This window comes from Megascapheus bottae, chromosome X (genome assembly GCF_031878675.1).
Source record: "Megascapheus bottae isolate mThoBot1 chromosome X, mThoBot2.hap1, whole genome shotgun sequence".
NCBI classification, from domain to species: domain Eukaryota; kingdom Metazoa; phylum Chordata; class Mammalia; order Rodentia; family Geomyidae; genus Megascapheus; species Megascapheus bottae.
Genome location: NC_143547.1, coordinates 30,357,953 through 30,384,885, shown reverse-complemented (window position 1 = coordinate 30,384,885; position 26,933 = coordinate 30,357,953). Strand labels below are relative to the sequence as shown.

The window sequence follows — 26,933 nt, the reverse complement described above, 5'->3', positions numbered from 1 at the left end:
AGTAGCTAGGATTACAGGCTTGAACCACTGGTACTCAGCCACAGAATTATTTCTTATGCTTCAATCCTTAACGCAGGTACACTCAATTCTCCCTCATTTTGCATGCTCTTCTCTCCCTCCTTCAAATAGAGGAGTAGGATCAAGGAAGAAGGAGCTATGATTGCCTCAATGTCATGTCTCCCTGTGATTTTGTTTCTCTACATAGACACCACATCTGAACCCAGTCCAGTCAATGGCATAGGCCCTGGTCCAGAGTGGGTGCTGTGCCCAGGGCCTCCAGCCTCAGGAGGTGACGTCAATGGGACCTCAGGCCTAGAGACTCCTAAGCGAAGGACACAGCACAATAAGCACAAGACAGTGGCAGTGGCCAGTGCCCAGAGGTCACCAAGAGCACTCTTCTGCCTCACTCTAGCTAATCCTCTACGTCGGTCCTGCATCAGTATCGTGGAGTGGAAGTATCCTGAAAGACTCAGGGGTGCCAGGCATCGATGGCTTATGCCTTTAATCCTAGCTATCCAGGAGTCTAAGATCTAAGGACTGTGGTTCAAAACCAAACAGGGCACTGAAGTCCGTAAGACTCTTATTTCCAATTATCCACCAGAAAACCAGAAGTGGTACTGTGGCTCAAGGGGTAGGGTGGTAGCCTTGAGCTAAAGAGCTCAGGGACAGTGCTCAGGCCCAGAGTTCAAGCCCCACAACCGACAGAAAAAAAAGATTCAGGGGGGCTGGGGCTGGGATTTTAGTCTAGTGGCTTGCCTAGCATGCATGAAGACCCGGGTTTAATTCCTCTCTACCACATACATAGAAAAAGCCACAAGTGTGCTATGGCTCATGTGGTAGAGTGATAGCCTTGAGAAATCCCAAAGATAGTGCTCAAGTCCCAGGACCGACCAAAAAAAGATTCAGGGGTAAGGGTCACTAGTGTATCAAGAGTCAAACATTGAATCAGGACTCAAATGGAAAGGGGCCAAGTCACGAAGTGTCAGGAGTCAAAAGATGGGAACAGGGAATTCCTGGAATGGGGGTATAGTTCAGTGGTAGCATGCAAATACTCTGCTGGATTCCATCCCCAGCCAAGCCAGAATAAAAGGGGGGCGAGGAGTCAAGTCAAGGACTAAATCAAATATGGTAGGCCTGTTTGCCTGTCAGGCGTTGAAATGCCTTAGAAATTGCAACAGGAGGATGTCCTGTTCAAGGTCAACCTGGACTACATAGGAAAACATACACACAAAGGGCAGGTTGTGGGTGTCTCTCTCCTGTAATCCTGGCTACACAGGAGGCTGATATCTGAGGGTTGCAGTTCGAAACCAGCCCAGAAAGAAAAATCCATGAGACTTATCTCCCAATAATCACCAAAAAAAAAGTGGAGTTGTGTCTCAAGTGGTAGAGCCTTGGGCAAGATAAGCTCAGAGACAGTGCCCAGGCCTTGAGTTCCAGCCCCAGGACTCACCATAAAAAAAATCAAAGATGAAATCAAAGCAAGAGTTGGGAATAATTACAATTGGGGAGAGGTGGTCTAAGTCAAAGCTCGAATGAAGCTTTGAGAATTGCAGAATGTCATAACATTGACATAACTGCAAGTCCTGAGTCAGCACTAGGTGGGAAGGGCCCCAAAGGGAATGTGGGTGTTGTAAACTGCTCTTCCTGGGTCCTTGACTGTGTCTACCTGAGACCTTTTGACATCCTCATCTTGCTGACCATCTTTGCCAACTGCGTGGCCCTGGGGGTTTACATCCCCTTCCCTGAGGACGACTCCAACACAGCCAACCACAACCTGGTGAGTCCCAACCCTCCGGGTCCCTGGCCACCTGGGAGCCAATTAGAGCCACACCTCTAGCCTTCCAGCCAGGCTCCGCCTCTTTCTAACCTACTCACCCCACCCTCTGGAATTTGCCCCTTCTAACTCCTCCTGAACCGAGTCTGACTCTGCCCCCAAATAACCCCCCGTACTTTCTTCCCCGCCCCTGGCTCCGCCCCCAGGAGCAAGTGGAATACGTATTCCTGGTCATTTTCACTGTGGAGACTGTGCTCAAGATTGTAGCCTATGGGCTTGTACTCCACCCCAGCGCCTATATCCGCAATGGCTGGAACCTACTCGACTTCATCATCGTCGTGGTCGGGTGCGCATCTTCAGACTGGGGACTTCCTGCCCTTAGCCCCATTCAATTCCAAGCTCTGGGAAGCTAAGCCCCTATTCGCTAGCCAGAGTTAGCAAGGTTAACATATTTCAAGTCATTTGCTCTTTCACTAATTGGGATTTGTGCTTTTGTTGAGAAGGGAGGGGTGAGGAGGAAGTCCAAAACCTGATCTTGTCCTTTCCGTGCTTCACCATCAGGCTGTTTAGCGTGCTGCTGGAACAGGGACCTGGGCGACCAGGCGATGCCCCACATACTGGAGGGAAGCCAGGGGGCTTCGATGTGAAAGCTTTGCGGGCATTTAGGGTGCTGCGGCCACTGAGACTGGTGTCTGGAGTCCCAAGTAAGTGGCAGGCACCTCCAGGTTGGAGGTGAGGGTGAGGCTGGAGGTGGGGCTACGCTGACCCCGCCTTTTCCTTCCCACAGGCCTGCACATAGTCCTCAATTCCATCATGAAGGCCTTAGTGCCTCTGTTGCACATCGCACTGCTGGTACTGTTCGTCATAATCATTTATGCCATTATCGGATTGGAGCTGTTCCTTGGACGCATGCACAAGACGTGTTACTTCTTGGGATCTGGTCAGTCAGCTCACCATACCTGAATCCTAGGCCTCAACTTCTTTGAAGGAAACAGGCTGAAATCACGACTCTGCCCCCCCTTACACACACACACACACACACACACACACACACCCCACCACCACCACCACCAGAAATCAGGCTCAGGTTCTACCCGTGGATAAGCAAGCTTCACCCCTACATCTACATTGGAGGACTTTGCTCTAAACTAGGTACACAGTGGATAAGGTCCAAGTTGCTCAGCAGGCTGAGATGCAGAGGATCGGTGATGGAGGCAAGCCCAGGAAGATACTCACAAGAGTATCTCTAAAATAATCAGCAAAAACCAGAGCTGGAGATCTGACTCATGTAGTGCCTAAGACCCTGTTCTGCATTTCAGACTTCATCCTTAACAACTGGTCCTTTAATCCAGGCTTCACTTCAAGCTCTTCTACCCTCTTTTCAAGAGACTCTTGAAATTCACAATACTCCATAGTACAGATACATCAGATACATGCTTCACAGAGAGAGAGAGAGAGAGAGAGAGAGAGAGAGAGAGAGAGAGAGAGAGAGAGAGAGAGAGAGAGAGAGAGAGAGAGAAACTCTTGCTTGGCATTTTCTTCTTAAGGCTGGTGCTCTATTGCTTGCACCACACCTCCATTTCCCTCCATTTAATAGATTTTTGCTGGTTAGTTAGAAATAAGAATATCTGGGGCTGGGAGTTTGGCCTAGTGGTAGAGTGCCTGCCTAGCATGCACGAAGACCCGGGTTCGATTCCTCAGTACCACATACATAGAAAAAGCCAGAAATGGTGTGGTAGCTCAGGGTAGAATACTAGCCTTGAGGAAAGCCCAAGGACAGTGCTCAGGCCCTGAGCTCAAGCTCAGGCAGGACTGGCAAAAAAAAGAAATAAGAGGGCCGGGAGTTTGGCCTAGTGGTTAAAGTGCTTGCCTAGCATGCATGAAGACCCGGGTTCGATTCCTCGGTACCACATACATAGAAAAAAGCCAGAAGTGGTGCTGAGGCTCAAGTGGTAGAGCTCTAGCCTTGAGAAAGTCCAAAGTCCAAGGACAGTGCTCAGGCCCTGAGCTTAAGCCCAGGACTGGCAAAAAAAAAAAAAAAAGAAAGAAATAAGAATATCTCAGGGCCAGGAGTTTGGCCTAGTGGTATAGTGTTTGCCTAGCATGCACGAAGACTCACATTCGATTCCTCAGTACCACATACATAGAAAAGTCAGAAGCGGTGCTGTGGCTCAAGTGGTTAGAGCTCTAGCCTTGAGAAAGCCCAAGGATAAGTGTTCAGCCCCTGAGTTCAAGCCCCAGGACTGGCAAAAAAAAAGTTAACGTTTTGCTTGTCTAGCATGCACGAAGTCCCAGGTTCAATTCCTCGGTACCACATACACAGAAAAAGCCAGAAATGATGCTGTGGCTCAAGTGGCAAAATGCTAGTTTTGAGGAAAAACCCAAGGATAGTGCTCAGGCCCTGAGATCAAACCCCAGGACTGGCAAAAAAAAAAAGAGTATCTCAGGGTAGGCCTTATCTCCAATTAACCTCTAGAAAATGGAAAGTGGGGCTTGGCTCAAGGGTAGGGTGGTAGCCTTGAACTAAAGAGCTCAGGAACAGCGCCTGGGCCGAGTTCAAGCCCCATGACCCACACACAACAAAAAGAAAATAAGAGTATCTCAGACCTGTCTGCCCAAGCTTGCTTCAAACCAAGATCCTCAGATGTCAGCCTCCTGAGGAACTAGGATTATGGATGTGAACCACCAGCACTCAGAAGAACCCTGCTAGTGAGATCCTCAGCTTTCCCTCAGAGAATTTGGCTCCAGAGAAGGAGCTAGGGGTTGCCCATGCGTTACAAAACTCTAGGATCCTTAGTCAAACTTTCTTTTTTCTACTTCTTGTTATTGCCATGGGGTTTGAACTTGGGGAATGGATGCTGTCCCTGAGCTCTTTCTGTTCATGGCTAGCACTCTGCCACTTTGACCCACAGCACCACTTCCAGTTTTCTGGTGGTTAATTGGAGATAAAGAGTCTCATGGACTTTCCAACCTGGGCTGGCTTTGAACCTCAATCCTTACATCTAGCCTCCTGAGTAACTAAGATTACAGGCATAAACCACCAATGCCTGGCTTCTGAGTCAAACTTTCTGTGAGGGGCTCCTGAATGCCAGGAATTTCTTCCTATAGCCTACTAATGGCCATGCTTCATATCCCTGACCTCCACTTTTCTCACAGATGTAGAGGCAGAGGAAGATCCATCGCCTTGTGCATCTTCAGGCTCTGGTCGGGTGTGCATGCTGAACCAGACTGAGTGTCGAGGGCGCTGGCCTGGGCCCAATGGTGGCATCACCAACTTTGACAACTTCTTCTTTGCCATGCTGACTGTCTTCCAGTGTATCACCATGGAAGGTTGGACTGATGTCCTCTACTGGGTGAGATGAACAAGCAAGCACATAGCTCAAAAGGAACCTGCCTTCCGCTCCAGTTCAAGTGGGCTGCCTACATTCCCTGAAGGAACTATGTTCTGTCTTTCCAGATGCAGGATGCCATGGGATATGAGCTACCCTGGGTATATTTCGTCAGCCTTGTCATCTTTGGATCATTCTTTGTCCTTAACCTTGTGCTTGGTGTCCTGAGCGGGTGAGAAGCCTAGACATTCTATTTTTCCATTACTGCAGTCCCATTTCCCCCCCCACACACACACCCATAAAATACAGCCCTTTCCAGTGCTTTTGTGTGTCAGAAAATTCCTAGGCATCTCTAAAACCTAACTGTGTAGATGTTTGTTGGTTGGTTTCTTTTGTTATGCATACTAGGCAAGAGCACTACCACTAAGGGACACTTCCACCTGTTCAAAAACATTCGGAAATGTTTCTTCATTTAACCTTAAACATTTACTATGGAAAGAACTGTTTTCCCAATGTAAGAGGTGCTGGGCACCGGTGGCTCACATCTATAATCCTAACTACTCAGAAGGCCGAGATATGAAGATCGCAGTTCAAAGCCAGCCTTGGCCCTGAAGTCCCTATGAGACTCTTATCTCCACTTAACCACTCAAAAACTAGACGTGGGTCCAGGAGTTTGGCCTAGTGGTAGAGTGCTTGCCTAGCATGCATGAAGACCGGGTTCAACTCCTTGGTACCACATACATAGCAAAAAGCTGGAAGTGGTGCTGAGGTGGTAGAGCTCTCTAGCCTTGAGAGTCCAAGGACAGCGCTCAGGCCCTGAGCTTATGCCCAGGAATGGCAAAAAAAAAAACTAGACGTAACGCTGTGGCTCACAATTGTAGCGTGCTAGCCTTGAGTGAAAGAGCTCAGGAGCAGCACCAAGTCCTTGAGTTCAAGCCCCACAACCACCAACAACAAAAATGTAATAGGTGGCCCGGCACTGCTGGCTTGTACCTGTAATCCTAGTTACGCAGGAGGCTGAGATATGAAGATCAAGGCTTGAAGCTAGCCCAGGTAAGAAAGTCAGGGAGACGTTAATCCAATTAACCAGCAAAAGGTGAGAAGTAGAGCTATAGGTGAAGCGATAGTGTGCTACCCTTCAGCAAAAAAACTCAGGGGCAACACCTAGTCCCTAAGTTTCAGCCTCAGGACCAAAAGAAAGACAGAGAGAGAAAGAAGGAAGGAAGGACAGAGAGACAGAGAAAGAGACAGAGAGGTTGAGAGGGACAGGAAGGAAAGAAAGAAGGAAGGAAGGAAGGAAGGAAGGAAGGAAGGAAGGAAGGAAGGAAGGGAGGAAGGGCAGACATCAGAACAGAGTACATTGGGGGCCAGGAGTTTGGCCTAGTGGTAGAGTGCTTGCCAAGCATGCGCGAAGACTTGGGTTAGATTCCTCAGTACCACATACATAGAAAAAGTTGGTAGTGGTTCTATGGCTCAAATGGTAGAGTTCTAGCTTCGAGAAAACCTAAGGACAGTGCTCAAGCCCTGCACTCAATCCTAGGGCTGGTGAAAAAAAAAACTGGATTCATTGTGAACATGGGGGGCGGGTCAGTCGTGGGGCTTGAACTCTGGGCCTGGGCTTTGTCCCTGACTTCTTCAGTTCAAGGCTACCATCCTACCCCTGGGCCTGGACGTTATTCCGGAGCTCTTCAGCTCAAGGTTACCACCTTACCCCTGGAGCCACAGTGCCACTTCTGCCACTTACACTTTTCTAGTGGTTAATTGCAAATAAGAGTCTCTTGTTTTTTTAGTGCTCAAGATGGCTTTGGCACTAAAGATCCTCGGATCTCAGCTTGTTGAGTAGCTAGGATTACAGGCATGAGCCACTGCGCCTGGCTTGTGGACACATTTTTTTAATTGTGTGGAACTGAGGAATCAAACCCAGGGCTTCATGCATGCTAGGTAAGCACCCTACCACTAAGCTTTATGTGAGTATAAATGAAACAAAGTTGAGGGAGTAGGCCATGTGACTATCTCAGGAAATTGTCTCCCAAGCAATAGGAACAGCTAATGCAAAAGCTCAGAGGCTAGACTATGTTTGATATATTTGGTGAATTGCCAGGAAGCTCACGTAGCTGGCATGGTGAAATGAGGGTACTGAGGTGGCTTCCTTACCTATTCTCCCATCTCTTCCTTCAGGGAGTTCTCCAAGGAGAGAGAGAAGGCAAAGGCACGAGGTGACTTCCAAAAGCTGCGGGAGAAGCAGCAGATGGAAGAGGACTTGCGGGGCTACTTGGACTGGATCACACAGGCTGAGGAGCTGGACCTTGAAGACCCTTCAGCAGAGGGCAACTTTGGTTCTATGGCTGAAGAGGGTCGAGCTGGCCATCGTAGGCAACCCCAATCTGGCTCATTCCCTACTCCATTCCTGCCCCGCATGTAGCCCACTCTCCTAAAATACTGCCTGAGAGTCAAGCTATACCTATAGACTCCACCCCCAGTTCTAGCCCAGACCATCAACATTCAGGTGACAATATTCCCCATAGCACCCCCCCCCCCAGACATAGTCCTAATTCTATCCCAGGTCATCCTCCTCCCCTTTCCTTTCTGGCCCCACAGGACCACGGCTATCTGAACTGACCAATAGGAGGCGTGGACATCTGCGCTGGTTTAGTCACTCCACTCGCTCAACCCACTCCACCAGTAGCCATGGTGAGAGCCCAGCTGGAGGTGGGCAGGCAGAGGAGAAAAAGTAAAAGCAGGACCTAGGGTTTTCAAGTCCTGACCTTTGTCTTCATTTTACCCATAGCCAGCCTCCCTGCCAGTGACACTGGTTCAATGGCAGACACCCCAGGAGATGAAGATGAAGAAGGGACTGTGGATAGTTGTACACGCTGCCTGTGAGGATCTCAGCTCTGTGTGTGTGTGTGTGTGTGTGTGTGTGTGTGCCGAAACTGGGGCTTGAACTCAGGACTCTGGACATCGTTCCTTAGCATTTTTTTTGCTAGTGGTGGGACTTGAACTCAGGGCCTGGGCACTGTCCTTGTACACTTTTTGCTCAAGGTTAACACTCTGACACTTGAGCCATAGCACCACTTCCAGCTTTTCTTGTGTATGTGGTACTGAGGAATTGAACCCTGGGCTTTGTGCATGTGAGGCAAGCACTCTACAACTAGGCTACTGGCCTTTTCCTTACCTTTTGCAACCAAGGTTCTCATTTTACTAATTGAGCCATAGCTCCACTTCTTGATTTTTGATGGTTAACTGGAGATAAGTATCTCTCAGATTTGTCTACCTGGGTTACTATCAGATCCTCAGGTCTCAGCCAGCAATACAGCAAGGATTACAGGCATGAATCACTTGTGCCAAGCAATCCTCAGCCCTTATCCCTGGCCTGCCCAGACCCTGACCCTTAGTTCTTGCTTTTGCCTCAAACCTAGATTTCAGTCCCTAACCTCTGGGCCTACCTGCTGACCCTTTTCATTCCTTTATGACAGTCATCTCTCCGTCTCTTCTTTTCCAGGAACAAGATCATGAAAACCAGGGTTTGGTGAGTTGGGAAAGTTGCACAATTCCTTGGCCATGTCACTTTGAGAGCCCTCCCACTGTCAAGTCCTTCCTTACTTGAGCTCCCTTACTTGGGCTCCCCAGGCTTATGTAGGTGATCTTAATGGTGGAATCTCTTCCTCCAGCCGCCGCCTCCGAAGAGCTAACCGGGGACTCCGGGCTCGTTGCCGGCGAGCTGTGAAATCCAATGCCTGCTACTGGGCTGTACTGTTGCTTGTCTTCCTCAACACACTGACCATCGCCTCAGAGCATCATGGGCAACCCCTATGGCTCACCCAGACCCAAGGTACCCCCTCAGCCTGTCAACTCTCTTCCATTCCTGGCTTCCTCCAACCTATAGGTTCAAATCCAGTATTGTCTAGGGAGCCTCAGAGCCCACTATCTTGCTGCCAATATAAATGCACAATCATTAGCCTATCCAATCCTACCTTGTTCTAGTCTCAGCATTTCTTTTGTTGTTGTTTTGTCAGTTGTGGGACTAGAACTTTGGGCCTGGGCGTTATCCCTGAACATTTCAGCTCAAGGCTACTGCTCTACCCCTTGAGCCACAGCGCCACTTCTGGTTTTCTGGTGGTTGATTGGAGATAAGAATCTCACAGACTTGAGTGCCTGGCCTGGCTTTGAACATCAATCCTCAGATCTCAGCCTCCTGAGTAGCTAGGATTACTGGCATGAGCCACCACGCCTGGCCTGTTCTTAGCATTTCACATGTCTCGACTCATCACTACAATTCTGTGTGAATTCAGTACTAAGAGTCAAGTTACTGATTGCCAAGATGCTGGAGGGGTAAGTCCTGAGAATCAGCTTGTTGAGAAGCAGACTTGAAATTAGAACTCAGTCAGTCTGGCTCCCAAATCCAGGCTCTTAACATCATGGTGTCCTAGCAAAATAACTTGTCTGTGTCTGTTTCATCCACAACATGGATTAAGTGGCTTCAAATGGAAAGTGCTTAATGTGTCACGTGGTCCCCACAAAGTGAATGTATTTAAGTGAATGTTTAATAAGTAATGTTATTCATTGGGACCTATAAATATATTTATTGAGCTTGTTTTTACCTTTAGTCCTGAAGCTAGCCTCAGTACAAACAACACTTCAGACTCAAAACTGGGAGTGCAATGCAGTAGTCCATGTGCTTAAGAAGCATCAGGCTCTGGGATCCATTTCCTGCAGAGAAAAATGCAAAATACGGGCTGGGAGTTTAGACTAGTGGTAGAGTGTTTGCCTAGCATGCATGAAGATCTAGGTTCCATTCCTTGGTACCACATACTTGGAAAAAACCAGAAGTGGTGCTGAGGCTCAAGTGGTAGAGTTCTAGCCTTGAGAAAAATCCAAGGACAGTGCTCAGGTCCTGAGCTTAAGCCCAGGACTGGCAAAAAAAAAAAAAAAAAACAAGCTATTTGGGCCGGGAATTTGGCCTAGTGGTTGAGTGCTTGCCTAGCATGCACAAAGACCCGGGTTCGATTCCTCAGTACCACATACTTAGAAAAAGCCGGAAGTGGTGCTAAGGCTCAAGTGGTAGAGCTCTAGCCTTGAGAAAAATCCAAGGACAGTGCTCAGGCCCTGAGCTTAAGCCCAGGACTGGAAAAAAAAGAAAAAAGAAAATAAGAAAAATGCAAAATACAAAGATAAAAATAAAAGCCAGTTGCCATTGGCTCACATTTGTAATCCTAGTTATTTAGGAGGCTGAGATCTGAGGATCAAGGTTCAAGGCCAGTCAGGGCACAAAAGTCCATGAGATTCTTATCTCCAATTAACAATCAGAAAACTGGAATTGGCCCTGTGGCTCAAAGTGTCAGAGTGCTAGCCTTGAGCTGAATAGCTCAGGGACAGTGCCCAGGCAGAGTTCAAGTCCCCCCCAACTAAAAAAAGTTAAAAAAATAAAGTAAAAGGGTCCTGGAGTTTGGTGTAGTGGTAGAGTGCTTGCCTAGCATGCATGAAGACCCGGTTGTTTGATTCCTCAGTGCCACATACATGGAAAAGCCAGAAGTGGTGCTGTTCCTCAAATGGTAGAGTGCTTACCTTGAGGAAAGTCTATGGACAGTGCCCAAGCTCTGAGTTCAAGCCCCAGAACTGGGCTAAATAAATAAATGGCAACAGTGGCTCATATCTCCAGTGGTGGTTCACACCTCATAGATCTTAGGAAGCTGAGATTCAAAGATCAGAGTTCAAGGCCAGCCAGGATAGAAAAAGCCCTGATTAAACACCAAGAAGTTAGAAATGAAGGTGTGTGTCAAATGGTAGTGTTGGTTTTTACCAAACAATAACAACAAACAAGGATAGCACAGATCCTAAGATCAAGCATCATACCAGAAGATTAAAAACAAAAATGCTTGACCCTGGATTTAAAGCTTTCCTTAACTCTCAGAGGCTAACTCCAAGCCTACCTCTGCTCCTTACCCCAGCTTTAAGGCCCTTCCAAGCCCCACCCCACAGCCCCTCACCACCAGCTTGTGGCTGGCCTGATACTGCTTACCCCCAAGATCCTATATGGCCTTTACTCTCCCATGTCACCCCAGAAGCTGGCCAGTCTAATCACCCAGCCATTCTCTCCACAGAATATGCCAACAAAGTGCTGCTCTGTCTGTTCACCGTGGAGATGCTTCTCAAGCTGTATGGTCTGGGGCCTTCTGTCTATGTCTCTTCCTTCTTCAATCGTTTTGACTGCTTCGTGGTCTGTGGGGGCATCCTGGAGACCACCTTGGTGGAGGTGGGTGCCATGCAGCCTCTTGGCATCTCCGTGCTCCGATGTGTTCGTCTCCTCAGGATCTTCAAGGTCACCAGGTGTGTACTCAGGGGAGGAGAGATTGGGTTCCCAAATACAAATTCACAAGCAGACTGCTTTGCCATACCTCATGTCCAGTGACAATCTTAGCTGCCTCACCATTTATTTAGCAAACGCACATGGAGCACCTACTGCATGTTGGGTCTATGCTGTAGGGAAAGAGTAGGAATCAAAGCAGACATGTGTTCCCACCTTCAGCCAGGTGCTAGTGAGTCACACGTGTAATCCTATTCAGGAAGGCTGAGATTTGAGGACCAAATTGGAAGCCAGCCTAAGCAGACAAATTCCAGAGACTTACCTCCAATTAACCAGGAAAAAAAAGCTAAAAATGAATATGTGGCTTAAATAGTAGAGTGACAGACTTGATCAGAAAGAGCTAAGTAAGGACTTGAGCCCCTGAGTTCCAGCCTCAATACTGGCACACAGAACTAAATAGAAAGTGACAGTTTCTCCCTTTGTGGAGAGTAGAGTAAATTAGGAAAAATCTACTGCATTTCCATCTCCTTCAACCTCAACTTCTGTTCCAACATTATTCCCAAGGCTATGTTCAAACTCAACTCCATACTCATTTCCAACCTGCAAAATGTAACACCTTTTCTAATCCCAACTCCTCAACATGCATCACCCACAGGTCTATTACCAACTCTACTATCCAATGTTAAGCCCAACCCAGACTTTCACCTCATCCCTAACTCCCATTCTCAGTCATAACTACTAACTACAATGCCAATCTCAAGTTGCAAACAAATCCCTACTTCCTAAAATTCACCCCATCTCCAGGCGCATTTCCTGCCTCAGCCCCCAACCTCCTCTCATTCCCTCTCCTAGACCAACTGTCAACCTTATCCCAGTTCCATATCCAATTCCAAATCTGTATACCTACAAACTACACTTGTATCCAAACGTCATTTCCCATGACAATCCTAAGGCTAACCTGAACCCCAAGCTCAGCAATCCCCTCATTTTTGACTCTCACCGCATTGCAGCCCACAAATCTCAACTTTGACCCCACAGCCTATTTTAGTTATTTACCTTTGTGTGCATATGCCAATACTGGGGCTTAAATTCGTGGCTTCATGCTTTCATTTGGTTTTTTCACTCAAGGCAAATGCTGTAGCACTTGAGCCACAGCTCCACTCCGTGTGTGGGGGGGGGGTTAATTAGAGATAAGAGTCTCACAGACATTCCTGCTTGGACTGACTTTGAACCTGAACCTCAATCCTCGGATGTTAGCCTCTTTTTTATTTGCTAGTCCTGGGCTTGAGCTCAGGGCCTGAGCACTGTCCTTGGACTTTCTCAAGGCTAGAGCTCTACCACTTGAGCCTCAGCACCACTTCTGGCTTTTTTCTATGTATGTGGTACCGAGGAATTGAACCTGGGTCTTCGTGTATGCTAGGCAAGCACTCTACCACTAGGCCAAACTCCCGTCCCCAGATGTTAGCCTCTTGAGTAGCAATGATTACAGGCATGAGCCACTAATGTCCAACTTCCCATGACCTACTTAGATTGATCCAGGAACACTACCATGACTCCTGGATCTCAGTGGACAGGATGCCAGCCCTGCCCTTTATATCCTTTCTGCAGGCACTGGGCATCACTGAGCAATCTAGTGGCATCCCTACTCAACTCCATGAAATCGATCGCATCCTTGCTGCTTCTTCTCTTCCTGTTTATCATCATCTTCTCTCTGCTTGGCATGCAACTGTTTGGGGGCAAATTCAACTTTGACCAGACACACACCAAGCGAAGCACCTTTGACACTTTCCCCCAGGCTCTCCTCACTGTCTTTCAGGTAAAGCCGGGAGACTGAGAAATGGGTGTGTTGTGGGGCAGGGAAGGGTAGAATGGAATATGGAAGGTCCCAAAGAACTTCATGGTGCCGGGTACTGGTGACTCACAGCTGTAATCCTAGCGACCCAGGAGGCTGATATCTGAGGATCCTGGTTCAAAGCCAGCCTGGGCATAAAAGTCCATGGGACTTTTATCTCCAATTAACCCCCAGAAAACCGGAAGTGGTGCTATGGCTTAAAGTGGTAAAGTTCCAGCCTTGAGCAGAACAGCTCAAAGACAGGGTCCAGCCTCAGAGTTCATTTCCTACCACGGCCCCCCCCCCCAAAATAACCCAAAACAAAACCAAAACCCTTCATGGTGACTTCTCATCCCCTCCCAGATCCTGACAGGGGAGGACTGGAACGTGGTCATGTATGATGGTATCATGGCCTACGGGGGCCCTTTCTTCCCAGGGATGCTGGTGTGTGTCTATTTCATCATTCTCTTCATCTGTGGAAACTGTATCCTTGGGGCTCTGAGGAGCTGGCTGGGAGCAGGCTGGGGCGTGGATGGGGGGGGGAGTCCTCAGAAGTTCGCAGGGAGGCTAATTTCCCATCTTTTCAGCCTGAGCTCATGCAAGATATCTTGTTGAATGTGTTTCTTGCCATTGCTGTGGATAACCTGGCTAGTGGGGATGCAGGCACCACCAAGAACAAGAGCAGGTGAGCTCTGGTTCGGACTCTAACACAGTCTTTCCCTGACTGAGGAGTCTCACACACATCCCACACCACCAGACATACCTCCAATCTCCCTAGTAATCCCCAGTTTCACATACAAGCTTCTACCACACATTGATTCAACAAGCAGTTCTTTTTTCATTTTTTGTTGGTTTGTTTTTTGCCAGTCCTGGGGCTTGAACTCAGCCTGGGCACTGTCCCCGAGCCTTTCTATTCTCAAGGCTAGCACTCTACCACTTGAGCACAGCACCACTGCAGGCTTTTCCTGTGTATGTGGTACTGAGGGATTGAAGCCAGGGCTTTGGTGCATACTAGGCAAGCTCTGTAGCACTAAGCCATGCTCCCAGCCTCTTTTGTAATTTTTTATTGTTATTATAAACATGATATATAGAGGGGTTACAGTTTTTTGCTTTGTTTTGTCTTTGGGTTTTTTTTTTTTTGCCTGGAGGCTGGGAGTTTGTCCTAGTGGTAGAGTGCTTGTCTAACATGCACAGAGGCCCAGGTTCGATTCCTAGGTACAACATACATAGAAAAAAAAGCCCAAAGTGGTGCTGTGGCTCAAGTGGTAGAGTTCTAGCCTTAAGAAAGCCCAAGGATAGTGCTCAGGCCCTGAGCTCAAGGCCCAGGACTGGCAAAAAAAAGAATCCTACTTTCTTAGTGCCCGGGCTGGCTTTGAACCTTGATCTTCAGATTTCAGCCTCCTGAACATCTAGGATTACAGGTGTGAGCCACCACATCTGGCAAGAGTACATTTCTTCTTGGACAATGTCACCCCTTCCCTCATTCTCTCCCAGTTTTTCTATCCCATCCCCACCCACAAGTTGTATAGTTCAATGTCAATATAGGGTCCAGTAGGTACCCCTGCTACATTTGTTCACCCTTTGTCCCTCCATTTCTGTGCCACCCCTTATCCTTTCAAAGACAGATAACAAACAAGACCAAATAAAACCAAAGAAAAAGCTGAGCGAGGTGGCTCACCCCTATCATCCTAGCTACTCAGGAAGCTATGATCTGAGAAGTGGGGTTCAAAGCCAGCCCAGACACTAAAGTCCATGAGACTCTTATCTCCAATTAACCACCAGAAAACCAGAAATGGGGCTCTGGATCAAGGGTTAGGTCAGAGTTCAAGTCCCATGACTGACAAACAAAAAAAAAAAAGCAGTAACGAAGAGAAAAACCTCTTGTGAGAAAAAGCATGCACCATCTGTTTATCTGAGCTTAGCTTACATGATTTGTTCTAGATCCATCCATTCCCATGCAAGGAACATAATTTTACTTTAATGGCCGTATGAAATTCCATTGTGTATAGGTAGTACATTTTTTGGATCCACTAATCTATTGAAGGGCATCTGGGCTGTATAGGCTTTTTTTTTTATTGGTTGGTCTTGGGGCTTGAACTTAGGACATGGACACTGTCCCTGAGCTCTTCAGCTCAAGGCTAGCACTTTACCAGTTTGAGCCACATCACCACTTCCACTTTTCTGGTGGTTAATTAGAGAGCCTCATGGACTTTTGTGCCTGTGCTGGCTTTGAACTTCAATCCTCAGATCTCAGCCTCCTTAGTAGCATTACAGGCATGAGCCACTGTGACTGGCTTGAACAGGCATTTCTTTTTTTTCTCCTTTTTTTGTGGGTCATGGGGCTTGAACTCTGGACCTGGTCGCTGTCCCTGAGCTCTTCAGCTCAAGACTACCGCCCTACCCCTCGAGCCACAGCACAACTTCCCCTTTTCTAGTGATTAATTGAAGATAAGAGGCTCACCTTCTTTACTGCCTGAGCTGCCTTTGAATCAAGATCTTCAGAATAAGGCAGAAGTAGAGCTGTGCTCAGATGGTAGAGCACCAACTTTGGGCAAGAAAAAAATTGCCCAGGGATAACACCCAGAACATGAGTCCAAGCCCCAAATATCGGCACACACACACAAAAATAAGTAAGCCAGGCCCAGTGGCTCACGCCTCTAATCCTAGCTACTCAGGAGGCTGAGATCTGAGGATCGTGGTTCAAAGCCAGCCAGAGCACTAAAATGTCTGTGAGACTCCAGTTAACCACCAGCATACTGGAAGTGGCACTGTGGCTCAAGGGGTAGGGCAGTAGCCTTGAGCTGGTGAGTTCAGGGACAGCACCTAGGTCCAGAGTTCAAATCCCACGATTGACAAAAAATAAAAAGTAATGAGAACAAGAGGCATACCTCAAATGGTAGAGTTCTTGCTTAGCAGGCAAAAGGCCTTAAGTTAAATCCCCAGTACCGAAGAGAAAATACACACACACACACACACACACACACACACACACACACACACACACACAAACTCTCACTTTGGCCCAGAATGCCCTTTCATCTCCCCATCACTGACCCTCCGCTTGTACTTCCCTCCTTTTTCCTTCCATTGCTTCCTGCTGATGGTTTTCAGTTCAAGACTAAAGCTTTTGGCTCTTGGTGGGGGTTGGGAGTGGTAAGGGACGGTTGTGATAGGAGTGTGCCAGACAGGATTTCAGAGGGCTGGGATCATGCTCTAGTGGTAGAGTGCTTGCCTAGCGCGCATGAAGCCCTGGGTTTAATTAATACACGGAATAAGCTAGAAGTGGTGCTGTGGCTAGCACTGAGAAAACTCAAGGACAGTCCCCAGGACCTGAGTTCAAGCCCTAGGACTCACAACAACAACAAAAAAGACAGGATTTCACACGTTGTGAAAACAGATTATGGGGTTACGTGTGGAGGTGGGAAAATTGTAGCAAACCCAATGAAAAGTCTATTCTGCTCACAAATAACCTCTTCAAGCTTTGCCCAACTGTTACTATCTACAGCAATCATCTTCCTATTTCCCCACACAGAGAAAAGAGCAGGGAGGGGAATGCCCCCAAGGAGAATGGTGGATTGGTGAGTTAGAATACTTGGCTCTGCCCACCCTTCCTCTCCCCTATACTGTCTCTGTGTGTGGCTTTCCTACTTAGCCTCTACGGAAGCTATACTTCATTATTGAATTCCTCCTATGTATCCTATATATTTTTCCATACCATAAGTAACTCCTATGTCCCTGTCTTCAGGTGCGTGGTGAGGAGAAGGAAGGAGATAATGATGCGAAGAGTGAAGAAGCAGGCAAGTTGACAGGTGGAGTGTGGTGGAGTCTTCTTTCCACCAAGGCACATACCTTCTGACCCCCACCCTCCTCTCTGGGAAACAAGTTTTTCCAAGACCATCCTGAAGGCACCAAGTGTGGTAGCACATGCTGATAATTCTAGCACGTATGAAATAGAGATAGGAGGATCTTGAGTTCAAGGCCAACCTAGGTTAAATAGCAAGAACCTTTCTCAAAAAAAGGACTGGGAATGTAACTTAGTGGCAGAGTACTTGCCTGGCATGCATGAAGCTTTGGGTTCAATTACTGAGTACCACATAAACAGAAAAAGCTGGAAGTAGCACTGTATCGTAAGAGGCAGAATGCTAGCCTTGAGCAAAAGAAGTTCAGAGACAATGTCCAGGCCCTGAGTTCAAGCCCCAGGATTGACAAAAAAGAAAAAAAACGCGGGCTGTTGGGCCCCAATGGCTCATATCTATAATCCTAGCTACTCAAGAGGCTGGGAGGGCCAGAGGTTTGGCCTAGCGGTAGAGTGCTTGCCTAGCATGCACCAAGACCCAGATTGGATTCCTCAGTACCACATACACAGAAAAAAGCCAGAAGTGGTGCTGTGGCTCAAGTGGTAGAGTGCTAGCCTTGAGGGAAAAGCTCAAGGACAGGACTCAGGCCCTGAGTTCAAGCCCCAAGACTGGCAAAAAAGAGGCTGAGATCTGAGGATCATAGTTGAAAGCCAGTCCTGGCTGGAAAGATTCTTATCTCTGATTAACTACCAAAGAAAGCTGGAAATGGAGCTGTGGCTCAAGTGGTAAAGTGCTAGCCTTTAGCACAAAAAGCTCATGGGCCTAGAACTGGCATAAAAATAGGAATAAGGTTTAACTCAATGGCACAGTGCTTGCTTGACATGTAGAAAAGCCCATGTTCCACCTCCAACACGAAAAGATCATCCTGGAAAGAAATAATAAAGAGGCTTAGTATGTAGTCATTAACACTTTAAAACATTAAGGTTAAAGGAGAGAATTTTTGTTTTACTACACAACTCCTCAAAGCTTTTTTTTGGGGGGGGGAGCGGAAGGGAATTGGTCATGAGGCTTGAACTCAGGGCCTGGGTGCTGTCCTTGAGCTCTTCAGCTCAAGGTTACCTCTCTACAACTTTGAGTCACAGCTCTACTTCCAGTTTTCTGGTGGTTAATTGGAGATGAGAGTCTTGTGGACTTTGGTGCCAGGGCTGGCTTTGAACTGTGATCCTCAGATCTTAGACTCCTGGGTAGCTAGGATTACAGGCATGAAGCACCAGTGCTTTAAAAAGATCTTTGTGCTGGATCCCAGCCTCTTTAATAGCTAGATATCAACCACAAACACCCAGTTCTTAGAACTTTTATTATCAATTTATGTGCATATACAATATTCACTGGACATACATGTACTCAGTTCTAGCTGTATCCTAGATACTTTTCTGTGGGCTAGGCACATAGCATTAAACAAAACAGACTAAGATTCCTTTCCCAAGCAGCTGCCATTCTGGCAGGGAAGGGCACACATTTGCCACATGACAAGCACCATTCCAATCGCTTTACATCAGTCCTCTCAATCAAGTTTCTCTTTGTTTATTTGTCTAGGGCCAAGCGTGGAGGAGGAAGAGGAAGAGGAGGAAGAGGAGGAGGAAGAGGGTGCAGGGCGTGTGGAACTCCTCCAGGAAGTTGTCCCTAAGGAGAAAGTGGTACCCATCCCTGAGGGCAGTGCCTTTTTCTGCCTCAGCCAAACCAACCCGTAAGTGTTGGGAGCAGTGTGACCAAGGCAGGGGAGGGCAGTGCAGGTGGAGGGGCGTGGAGCTACTGAAGCTGCACTGCTGTATCACTTGGGCTATCTCAGTCACCAGTGTGGTCCCAGCTTTGTTTGCTTGTTTGTTTGGTGGGTCATCAGGCTTGAACTAGGCTTGGACACTGTCCCTGAGCTCTTCAGCTCAAGTCTACCACCCTACCCTTGAGTCAAGCCCCACTTCCCATTTTCTAGAGGTTAATTGGAGAGAAGAGTCTCGGGTCCTTTTGTGCCCAGGCTGGCTTTGACCTTGATCCTCAGATCTCAGCCTCCCAGCTTCTAACCACAGCCTTTCCCCCACTCCTCAGGCTGAGGAAGGCCTGCCACACACTCATCCACCATCACGTCTTCACCAATCTTATCCTGGTGTTCATCATACTCAGCAGTGTATCCCTGGCAGCTGAGGATCCCATCCGAGCCCATTCCTTCCGAAACCATGTAAGCCTATTGGCTAAGGGGTGGTGGGAGGGTAGGGGAAGATACAAACCAGAGCCATAGGGGATACAGGGAGAAGGCCCCTCTAGGGACTGAGCAAGAGAATCAATAATGCTGGCTACTAAAGGGGTGACATTGATCAAGATGTGTTATACTCAGAAAACAATACGTTGAATTGAATCCCCATTGCACGACTGCTTAAAGATAACAAAAAATAAATAAAAAAAATAATAATGGTGGCTACACCGAGCATGGTGGCTCACACCTGTAATCCTAGCTATTCAGGAGGTTGAGATCTGAGGATCAAGGTTCAAAGCCAGCCGTGGCACAAAAGCACCTGAGACTCTTATCTCCAATTAACCTCTAGAAAATGGGAAGTGGGGCTTGGCTCAAGGGTAGGGTGGTAGCCTTGAGCTGAAGAGCTCAGGGACAGCACCCAGGCTGAGCTCAAGCCCCATGACCCACAAATAATAATAATAATAATAATAATAATAATAATAATAATAATAATGGTGGCTGGGAATGTGGCTTCCTAGCATGCATAAAGTCCTGGTTTCAATTTCTCAGTATGACATAAACAGAAAAAGTCAGCGGTGATGTTGTGGCTCAAAGAGTAGAATGCTAGCCAAAGTAGTGCAGGGACAGTGCCCAGGCTCTGAGTTCAAATCTCAGGACTGGCAAAAATAATGATGATGATGATGATGATGATGATGATGATGATGATGATGATGATACCTGGGCACCTGTCATTCCTTCCTGTAATCTTTGCTATTCAGGAGAATGAGATCTCAGGATCGAGGTTCAAAGCCAGCCCCAGCACCAAAGTCCGTGAGATCCTTATCTCCAATTAACCACCAAAGAAGTGGAAGTGGCACTGTGGCTTAAGTGGTAGAGTGCTAGCCTTGAGCTGACAAGCATAGAAACAGCTCTCAGGCCCAGACTACTAAAGTGGTCACCCTTACCATGTATGCATCTCAGATGGGGAATTAGCATTTAACTTTGGATGGAAGGGAGGGATAGGGAGCTGTGCTCAGAGATTAAGTGGGCCCAAGGGCACCCACATAATTTGCAAGGAGTTCAAACTGAAGGTATCAACTCTGACAGGCAAACCTTTGTAGAAAAGTCTTGTACAGGTTGGGAGCATGGTTTAGTCGTAGCATGCTGGCCTAGCAGAAACAAAGCCCTTGATTCAATTCCCTGGTACCACATACACAGAAAAAGCCAGAAGTGGAGTGGCAGAGCGCTAGCTTTGAGCAAAAAGTGTCCAAGGACATTGCCCAGGCTCTGAGTTTAAGCACCTGAACTGGCAAAAAAAAAGTTTTATAGAAAAGTCTTCAGGATATTGAGAGGTTCACACCTGCATCAAAGCTATTCAGGAGGCTGAGATCTGAGGATCTCAGTTCAAAGTCAGCCCAGGCAGGAAAATCCATGAGACTCATCTTCAATTAACTATACCAAAATGCTGGAAGTAGAGCTGTGGCTCTAGTGATAAAGTACTAGTCTTGAGCAAACAAAGCTTACGGATTGTGCCCAGGACCTAAGTTCAAGCATCAGAACTAGCACACACAAAAAAAGCCAGAGTGGAACTATTGCTCAAGCTGTAGAGTACTAACTTTGTGCACAAAGGTTCAGGGAGAGTGTCCAGGTCCTGAGTTCAAGCCCCAGGACTGGCACACACACACACACACACACACACACACACACACACACACACACACACACACACAAACCAAAGAAGGCAAAGCTTATATAAAGGGTGTACACACAGGGCCAGGGGCATGGCCTAGTGGTAGAGTGCTTGCCTAGCATGCACGAAGCCCTGGGTTCAATTCCTTGGTACCACAAATACAAAAAAAATCCAGAAATGCCATTGTGACTCAAGTGATAGAGCACTAGCCTTGAGAAAGCCCTGAGTTCAAGCCCAAGTACTGGCCAAAAAATAAAAGAGGTGTACACACACATAATCCACTTCTATCCTCTTCTCTCATGACTCGGTGGCTTCCCTTCTCACCCTCTCCCCAGATTCTAGGGTACTTCGATTATGCCTTCACCTCCATTTTCACTGTGGAGATTCTACTAAAGGTAACTAATGAACCTGCCCCACAACATATCCTTAGTTGTCACCATAACACACTCCTCACCTATCCTTAAAGCCTTGCTCTCTAATTCAAGTCTCCTTATCCCACTAATGATTGCTAGGTCTAGTGTCTAACCCAAAGTTCTCTGGTCCCCAGATGACAGTGTTTGGGGCTTTCCTGCACCGCGGCTCCTTCTGCCGCAGCTGGTTCAACCTGTTGGATCTGCTTGTGGTCAGTGTATCCCTCATCTCTTTTGGCATCCAGTAAGTAACACATCCCCTTGCCTACTCTCCTTCTCCCAAAGCCAGGACTAGCCTGGATCAAGGGCTGAGGACCTTCCCTCCCCCAGCTCAAGCGCCATCTCTGTAGTGAAGATTCTTCGTGTTCTCCGAGTGCTGCGGCCCCTCCGAGCCATCAATAGGGCCAAGGGACTCAAGGTAAGCCCACCCCAAGAAAGCCCCTCCTCTCGAGCCAGGTTAGCTCATCTAAGTGGCCTTTTGCACTGATGTGTAACCATATATAGTCTGGACCCAATATGTAACCATACTTTTTTTTTTGTCAACCATGAGGCTTGAACTCATGGACTGGGAACTGCCTCTGAGCTTTTTCACTCAAGGCTAGTACTCTCCCACTTTGAGCACAATGCCACTTTATTTTTTTTTCACAATGCCACTTTAGGTGGTTAATTGGAGATAAGAGTCTCACGAGCTTTCCTGCTTGAGCTAGATTTGAACTGCAATCTTCAGACCTCAGCCCCTCCTGAGTGGCATGAGCCACCAGCACCTGACTTAGTCAGTCTTTCTTTTGTTCTTTCTTTCTTTTCTTTTTTTGGTCAGTCATGGGGCTTGAACTCTGGGCCTGGGCATTGTCCCTCAGCTCATGGCTACCACCCTACCCCTGGAGCCATAGGGCCACTTCAAGTTTTCTAGTGGTTAATTAGAGATAGGAGTCTCTCAGTCTTGAGTGCCTTGGCTGGCTTTGAGCTACAATCCTCAGATCTCAGCCTCCTGAGTTGTTAGGATTACAGGTGGGAGCCACTGCATCTAGCTTAGCCAATCATTCTTTACTGCCTTCGAGGACTGATTTGTTTCTTACAAGTGATTGACCATACATTCCTTACTAGTGGTCACATTTATCTAATTTATGTCCCTAACATCAAGACTCACAAACATTTGTTCCTAGCTAGTGCCAGCATGTGTGAGTCCATGTCACTACTTTTGAGTGTGTGTGTGTGTGTGTGTGTGTGTGTTTTACCAGTCCTTGGCTTGAGCTCAGAGCCTGAGCACTGTCCTTGGGCTTTCTCAAGGCTGGAGCTCTACCACTTGAGCCTCAGTAGCACTTCCGGCTTTTTTCTATGTATGTGGTACCAAGGAATCGAACCCGGGTCTTCGTGCATGCTAGGCAAGCACTCTACCACTAGGCCAAACTCCCGGCCTCTGACCATGTGTGTTTGACCACATATCTCCAATAAATTACTTCATGTCCCTAGCCCAAGTCCTTGAGTTTGTATCCATCACCAGAATCGCTGCACGTGGTCACCTCGGCCTATGTTTTCCATTGGGCCATGGGTCGGGGCTGTGATTGCAGCACGTGGTACAGTGTGTGTTCGTGGCTATCCGGACCATTGGAAACATCATGATCGTCACCACACTCCTGCAATTCATGTTCGCCTGCATTGGTGTGCAACTCTTCAAGGTGGGGAAAACGCCAGGGGGAGGTCCAGGCATGGGGCAATTCATGGGACAAGGGGAAACCTACTAGACAGATGTGGGCCTCTTTCTACAGGGGAAATTCTACAGTTGTACTGATGAAGCTAAGCACACGCCAAAAGAATGCAAGTGAGTGCCTGAGGCCTTGCCTCCATGAAACCCAGAACCCCTCCAAGAGGCCATAGAGACCTGTCCCTGAAACCCGCAAAGCCTCTACCCAAGAACTGTAGATTTCCTTAAGTCCCCAAGGCCCACAGTCTCCCCACAAAAAAACCCAAGACCCACCTCCCTAGAACTCTAAAAACTAGAGTGGTTACTCGGTGATCATGGCTCAAGCCTATTATCCTAGCTACTTAAGAGGCTGAGATCTAGCCAGCCCAGGCACTGAAGACCATGAGACTCCAATCTCCAACTAAGCCCTCAGAAACAGTGCTCAGGCCCAGAGTTCAAGTTGGACGATCAACAAAAAAACAGGCTGAGATCTGAGGATTGTGGTTCAAAGCTAGCCTGGGAAGGAAAGTTTGTGAGATTCTTATCTTCAATTAACCACAAGAAAAGGAGAAGAGGATCTGTGCCTCAAGTTGTAGAGAGATAGACATGAGTGAAAAAGCTCAGGGACAGTGTCCAGGTCCAGAGTTCAAGCCCAGAGATTAGCATGCATATGCATGCATGCACATGCATGTATGCATTTATATGCACACATGCACATGCACACACGCACACACACAAAACTACAGAGGCTGCCTGAGGAGCCAGGAGTGTGGCCTAGGAGTACAGTGCTCCCCTAGCAGAGGATGTCTGACATCATCAAGCCTAAAGTGCCATCTTCATGACCTCCCAAGATCCCTCTCTATATTTCTCAGAGTTACTCACATTCCACTCCAGGACCCCTAGCAATGTCTTTCCTGTTTCAAATCCCAGGGGTTTTTTTTGTTTGGTTTTTTTTTTGTTTTTTTTTTTGCCAGACCCGGGCTTGAATTCAGAGTCTGGGCACTGTCCTTGGGCTTTCTCAAGGCTAGCACTCTACCACTTGAGCCACAGCACCACTTCTGGCTTTTCTGTATATGTGGAACCAAAGAATCAAACCCAGGGCTTTGTGCATGCTATACAAGCATTCTACCACTAGGCCACACTCCCAGCCCCAGGGTTTTCTTTAGAGGCATCTCTATTAGTTTGTGCTCCAGAGCATGGGTTGTGTTCTGGAGATGGAAATAGAAAGATCACAGTAATAACCCAACCCAGGCCAAATCTAACAAAATCCTGTCTTAAAAACAGGCATTGGGGCAGGGAGTTTGGCCTAGTGGTAGAGTGTTTACCTAGCATGCACCAAGACCCAGGGTCGATTCCTTGGTACCACATACATAGACAAAAAGCCAGAAGTGGTGCTATAGTTCAAGCAGTATAGCTCTAGCCTTGCAAAAGCCCAAGAACAGTGCTCAGGCCCTGAGCCCAAGCCCAGGACTGGCAAAAAACAAGAACAACAAGGCATGAATGTGTGAGAAGTAATGCACCTACTATCTGTCAAATGTATCTGTAACTCCTATATACATTACCTCTATAATAAAAAATAAAATGAAAAACAACAACAACAAAAAAACAAGGCATGTTGGGGCTGGGAGTGTGGCCTGGTGGTAGAGTGCTTGTCTAGCATGCACGAAGACCAGGGTTCGATTCCTTGGTACCACATACACAAAAAAGGCCAGAAATGGTGCTGTGGCTCAAGTGCTAGAGTGGTAGCCTTGGGAAATGCCCAAGGACAGTGATTAGGCCCTGAGTCCAAGCCCCAGGACTGTCCCCCCACAAAAAAAGGCATGTGGTTTTAGCACATCTACTGTTCAGCAAGCTATAGACAGGAAGTTTTAAGTTAGAGGCCATTCTGGGCAAAAAAATGTAAGATTCTGCAAAAACCAAAAGCAGAAGTGCTAAGGACATGACTCAAGGAGCAGAATGCTTTCATTGCACACATGAGGCCCTGAGTGCAACTCCCCCTGTACTGCAATAATTGATGCTTTAAAATAAAATTAATGGCAAGGCATCAGTGGCTCATGCCTATAATTATATCTACTCAGAAGGCTGAGATCTGAGGATCTCCAGTTTGAGCAGGAAAGTCCATGAGACTCTTCTCCAGTCAACTACCAAAAAAACAGGAAGCGGTGTTGTGGCTCGAATGGTAAAGTGCTGATCTTGAGGGGATAAAATAGCTGAGGTATAGCACACAGGCCTTGAGTGCAAACCCCAGTACTACCTCCTTGCCCCCCCCAAAAAAACACGAGCCATCGAGCCACACATTGCTGCAATTCATGTGATTTGAAGCATATTTTAGCCTTGTGTAGTCTAGTTTGTTTCAGCTGAAAAAAATAGGGATGAAAGTGGCGCTTATCTTAGAGAGCTGCCGAGAGAAGCCAAGTCACTGCTGAAAATTATATTACAGTCAAAATTACCTGTGTGGAAAGCTCAGCACAGTGTCTGGCTACTTGTTAGGTTCTGGGTGGCTCATGCCTATAACCCCAGCAACTCAGGAAATTAAAAATCTAGGAAATGTAGTTTAGAGTCAGCACAGACAGAGAAATCTGAGAGGTTATATCCGAATAAGCAGCAGAAAGCTGGACACAGCTGGGCACCTGGGGCTCAAACCTTTAAACCTAGCTACTCAAGAGGTTGAGATCTGAGGATTGTGGTTCAAAGCCAGATGGGGCAAAAAAATTCCATGAAAATCTTATCTCCAATTAACCTCCAGAAACTGGAAGTGCTGCTGTGGCTCAAGTGGTAGAGCACTAGCTTTGAGCTGAAGAGCACAGGGATAGGACTCAGGCCCAGAGTTCAAACCCCATGATCACTACCAACAGCAACAAAAAAGCTGGACAGAGTTAAGAGCAGAAAATGGCAGAATAGGATTTGAATTCAGACAGTCTAGTTCTATCACTATGCCTGCTGCCTTCATGCTATAATCCTCAGACCCCTTCCCCCAGCCCCCCACTTCTCCTCACTCACTTATTCTATCTGCACCATCCACAGGGGCTCCTTCCTCATCTACCCTGATGGAGATGTGTCACGCCCCCTGGTTCGGGAGCGGCTCTGGGTCAATAGTGATTTCAACTTTGACAACGTCCTTTCAGCCATGATGGCCCTGTTCACTGTATCCACCTTTGAAGGCTGGCCTGCGTGAGAGCAGGGCCCTAGGGATGGCTGGGACTGGGTGGAAGTCTCTAAGAAATAGGTTGGGGATCTTCTGGTAATGTATGGGGACATACCTTGGGGAGGTAATTAAGGTCTCCAGAAGCCAGGTGCTGGTGGCTCACGCCTGTAATCCTAGCTATTCAGGAGGCTGAGATCTGAAGGTGGCAGAAAGCCCAGGCATGAAAGTCCAGGCTCTTATCTCCAGTTAACCACCAGAAAACCGAAAGTGGCACTGTGGCTCTAAGTGGTAGAGTACTGACTCGGAGATGAAGAGCTTAAGGACCACATCCAGGCGAAGAGTTCGATCCCCATGACCAGAAAAAAGTCTCCAGAGACTGGTGGCTGTATAAGAGGACTGATAGGGTGGGGGCGAGAAGGGCATATCTCCAAAAGCAGACTGTAAGTTCTTTGAGGATTTGGGTAAGAGTCTACAGAAATTGGCTACAAGTCTCTGAAAAACTAAATGGAAGTTTACAAATGATTTGGATAGGATTTATGGAGGCTGAGAAGAGATGGGAGATGGAGAGAGGGTTCATCAAGGGATATAACAGGGGACTCAACGATTTCTGTGAGCTGCACACATCTTCCGGTTGCCACTTGGAGATGAATCAGAGGACTTGAAAAGATAGGCAAATTTAGCGATCTTTATGGACTTGTGGGAGACCTATGGGGAACTCATGTGGTTGCCATGTGATTGAATAAGG

The 26,933-nt window shown here is 47.5% G+C and overlaps 1 protein-coding gene across 1 annotated transcript in view; it reads left to right on the top strand.

Moving 5' to 3' along the window:
- Nucleotides 1-26,933, top strand: part of Cacna1f (calcium voltage-gated channel subunit alpha1 F) — a 48,253-nt gene that overhangs the window by 3,952 nt on the left and 17,368 nt on the right. Inside the window, exons 2-27 of the mRNA XM_090326819.1 lie at nt 206-455; nt 1,672-1,777; nt 1,981-2,120; nt 2,336-2,478; nt 2,562-2,714; nt 4,931-5,127; nt 5,232-5,335; nt 7,282-7,472; nt 7,702-7,794; nt 7,892-7,982; nt 8,606-8,632; nt 8,775-8,935; nt 11,205-11,430; nt 13,016-13,223; nt 13,602-13,722; nt 13,842-13,923; nt 16,771-16,816; nt 16,984-17,047; nt 18,632-18,782; nt 19,139-19,268; nt 21,288-21,347; nt 21,500-21,606; nt 21,693-21,780; nt 22,931-23,038; nt 23,129-23,181; nt 26,068-26,214. Coding sequence (XP_090182945.1) covers nt 206-455; nt 1,672-1,777; nt 1,981-2,120; nt 2,336-2,478; nt 2,562-2,714; nt 4,931-5,127; nt 5,232-5,335; nt 7,282-7,472; nt 7,702-7,794; nt 7,892-7,982; nt 8,606-8,632; nt 8,775-8,935; nt 11,205-11,430; nt 13,016-13,223; nt 13,602-13,722; nt 13,842-13,923; nt 16,771-16,816; nt 16,984-17,047; nt 18,632-18,782; nt 19,139-19,268; nt 21,288-21,347; nt 21,500-21,606; nt 21,693-21,780; nt 22,931-23,038; nt 23,129-23,181; nt 26,068-26,214 — 3,247 coding nt within the window. The remainder of the gene's footprint in view (nt 1-205; nt 456-1,671; nt 1,778-1,980; nt 2,121-2,335; nt 2,479-2,561; nt 2,715-4,930; nt 5,128-5,231; nt 5,336-7,281; nt 7,473-7,701; nt 7,795-7,891; nt 7,983-8,605; nt 8,633-8,774; nt 8,936-11,204; nt 11,431-13,015; nt 13,224-13,601; nt 13,723-13,841; nt 13,924-16,770; nt 16,817-16,983; nt 17,048-18,631; nt 18,783-19,138; nt 19,269-21,287; nt 21,348-21,499; nt 21,607-21,692; nt 21,781-22,930; nt 23,039-23,128; nt 23,182-26,067; nt 26,215-26,933) is intronic.